Source organism: Triturus cristatus, chromosome 12 (genome assembly GCF_964204655.1).
Source record: "Triturus cristatus chromosome 12, aTriCri1.1, whole genome shotgun sequence".
NCBI lineage: Eukaryota > Metazoa > Chordata > Amphibia > Caudata > Salamandridae > Triturus > Triturus cristatus.
In genome coordinates this window covers 854,559,921-854,562,073 of record NC_140595.1, presented here as the reverse complement: position 1 = coordinate 854,562,073, position 2,153 = coordinate 854,559,921, and the positions used below count along the sequence as shown (strand labels likewise).

Below are 2,153 nucleotides of genomic sequence, written 5' to 3'. Positions count from 1 at the left end.
CGTCTCTCTCAATTACACATGCTAATTTTTCTCAATACTTGTTTTCTTGTGCAGTTTTCTTCTACTCCTACTCTGGGGTTTCTTCAGTTTGGAAATGTAGATGTCAACCTGGAGCCACCTGGCTGATGGTCTCCACTTTGTTTGAAGTGAGATACAGCTCCCTTGGACCCGCCTCTTTGAAAAGTTGCAAACAACCTCTTTACATTACTGAGATACCGTACCAGTTAAACTAATTTGGAGGGCATGACATTGTTGTTATGAACATCATCACTGAATATAGATGTTAGTATTAATGCATTAAAAGTTATCTAATCTTCTTCCATCTAGAAGCAGATCCTGTCAAGAGATGCCTGGTGGGAATCATTCTGCCATTACAGAGTTGACTCTGGTTGGCTTTCCTACTTCCACAAAGATTCGGATTCTAATATTCATCATGTTCTTCTTCATTCATATCATGACAATCACAGCAAATATTTGTATTATTGTGATAGTTAGTGTGGACCGTAGTCTGTGTGGCTCTCCAATGTACATTTTCCTTAGCCACTTCTCATTTCTGGAGATTTGGTACACCTCTGTCACTGTCCCCAAAATGCTCTCCGACATTTTATCTGAGGACAAGAACATTTCCTTTAATGGATGTCTAGTGCAAATGTATTTCTTCTTCAGTTTGGGACTCACTGAGCTGTTTCTCCTGGCTGCAATGGCATATGATAGGTATGCAGCCATCTGTCATCCTTTGAGATACGCATCCATAATGACCTACGTGCTGTGCCGCCATCTGGCCTGTAGCTCTTGGATAAGCGGGTTTCTAACTGGCTTCCTAGTGTTGATTCCGGGGTCTACCCTAGATTTCTGTGGTCCTGTTTCAGTCAATCATTTCTTCTGTGATGTTGTTGCACTCCTAAAAATCTCCTGCAGTGCACTATATTTCAGTGACATTCTGATCTTCACCCTAACTTGGATTATCATTCTAGCTTCTCTCCTCCTGACCATAGTGTCTTATGCGTGTATAGTATGGACCGTGCATAAGACCCCATTAGGAACAAGGCGGCGGAAGGCGTTCTCCACATGTGGAGCCCACGTCACTGTGGTGTCAATCTTTTATGGAACTGTGATCTTCATGTATGTGAGGCCAACCTACAGCTACGCCTTTCACATGGACAAGGTGGTGTCCTTGTTCTATGCTGTTGTGACACCACTATTTAACCCAATGGTATATACATTACGCAATATGGAGTTCAGGAAGGCGGTAGAGAGAGCACTCAAGAGAAGCAACGTATGTAAACAAATGTACTAAATGCTGTCAGACATTCAAGCATGAAAGTTCTGTATCCTTTTTCTTTTAACTGGCTCCATTTCTTCACGGTTATTTTGCATTGTCTTGCCCCACTATCACTTTACTCCAAATACGACTATTCGTTCTCACCTGTCCTACCTTCTCTCACATTGGAAATAGTAGGAACACAGCACTCGCCTTTGAATTCACAAATTGGAACCTCTATTTCCTGATTACATATTAAATACTCCTTGCTGCCTCTTTCATCATTAACAAGATATGCTCCATGACTGCACATATCAGTATTATTTTTATTACGTATATTTGTCCTAAGGGTATTGACTTTAGAGATTAAAAAATGTTTGACATTCAATCACTATCAGTCATTTCCAGTCTGTTGTTCAGTGTGCATAATGTGGCACTCATCTATGTGGTGTCAATAACAACCTTTAGCAAAGGGCAATAGTTTGCAGATCAATTAATATGTCGCAGAACTTCAAGGCTAGCAGCTGGAAAGATGATTCCTTTAACTTTACAGCTCTTTAACTAGTTGCTGAATTCAGTGGTAGAACTATGTGAAGTGAGACAGCAATGTGTGGGGGAAAATGACAGCATCCCGATGAAAAGTAATCAACGTAGCTTAAACAAAGTCTGCTAAAGCTAAAGCTACACGGCAGAAACACTTTGGAGCTTATCCATGAATGGTATTTTGTAGTATGTTTAGTAGTACTGCAATAGTAGTACTAAAGTATCACAAAATGCAAATCATAAACCAATGAGCACAAGTCTCCACCTCCACCTGCCCTATCGTTTCTATGGGGAGATCATCACACATGTGTTTACTACTTACTACTGAGAGTGGGAGGGACCAGGGGGA

The 2,153-nt window shown here is 40.9% G+C and overlaps 1 protein-coding gene across 1 annotated transcript; it reads left to right on the top strand.

Moving 5' to 3' along the window:
- Positions 1-346: 346 nt before the first annotated feature.
- On the top strand, positions 347-1,297 carry LOC146783097 (olfactory receptor 6B1-like). The gene has a single exon (XM_085637288.1). It carries the CDS (start codon positions 347-349, stop codon positions 1,295-1,297), a length of 951 nt encoding a protein of 316 aa, XP_085493414.1.
- Positions 1,298-2,153: the final 856 nt, after the last annotated feature.

Bases quoted from the DNA above. Each gene is read 5' to 3' on its own strand.
- LOC146783097 (XM_085637288.1), top strand. From the start codon at position 347: ATGCCTGGTGGGAATCATTCTGCCATTACAGAGTTGACTCTGGTTGGC.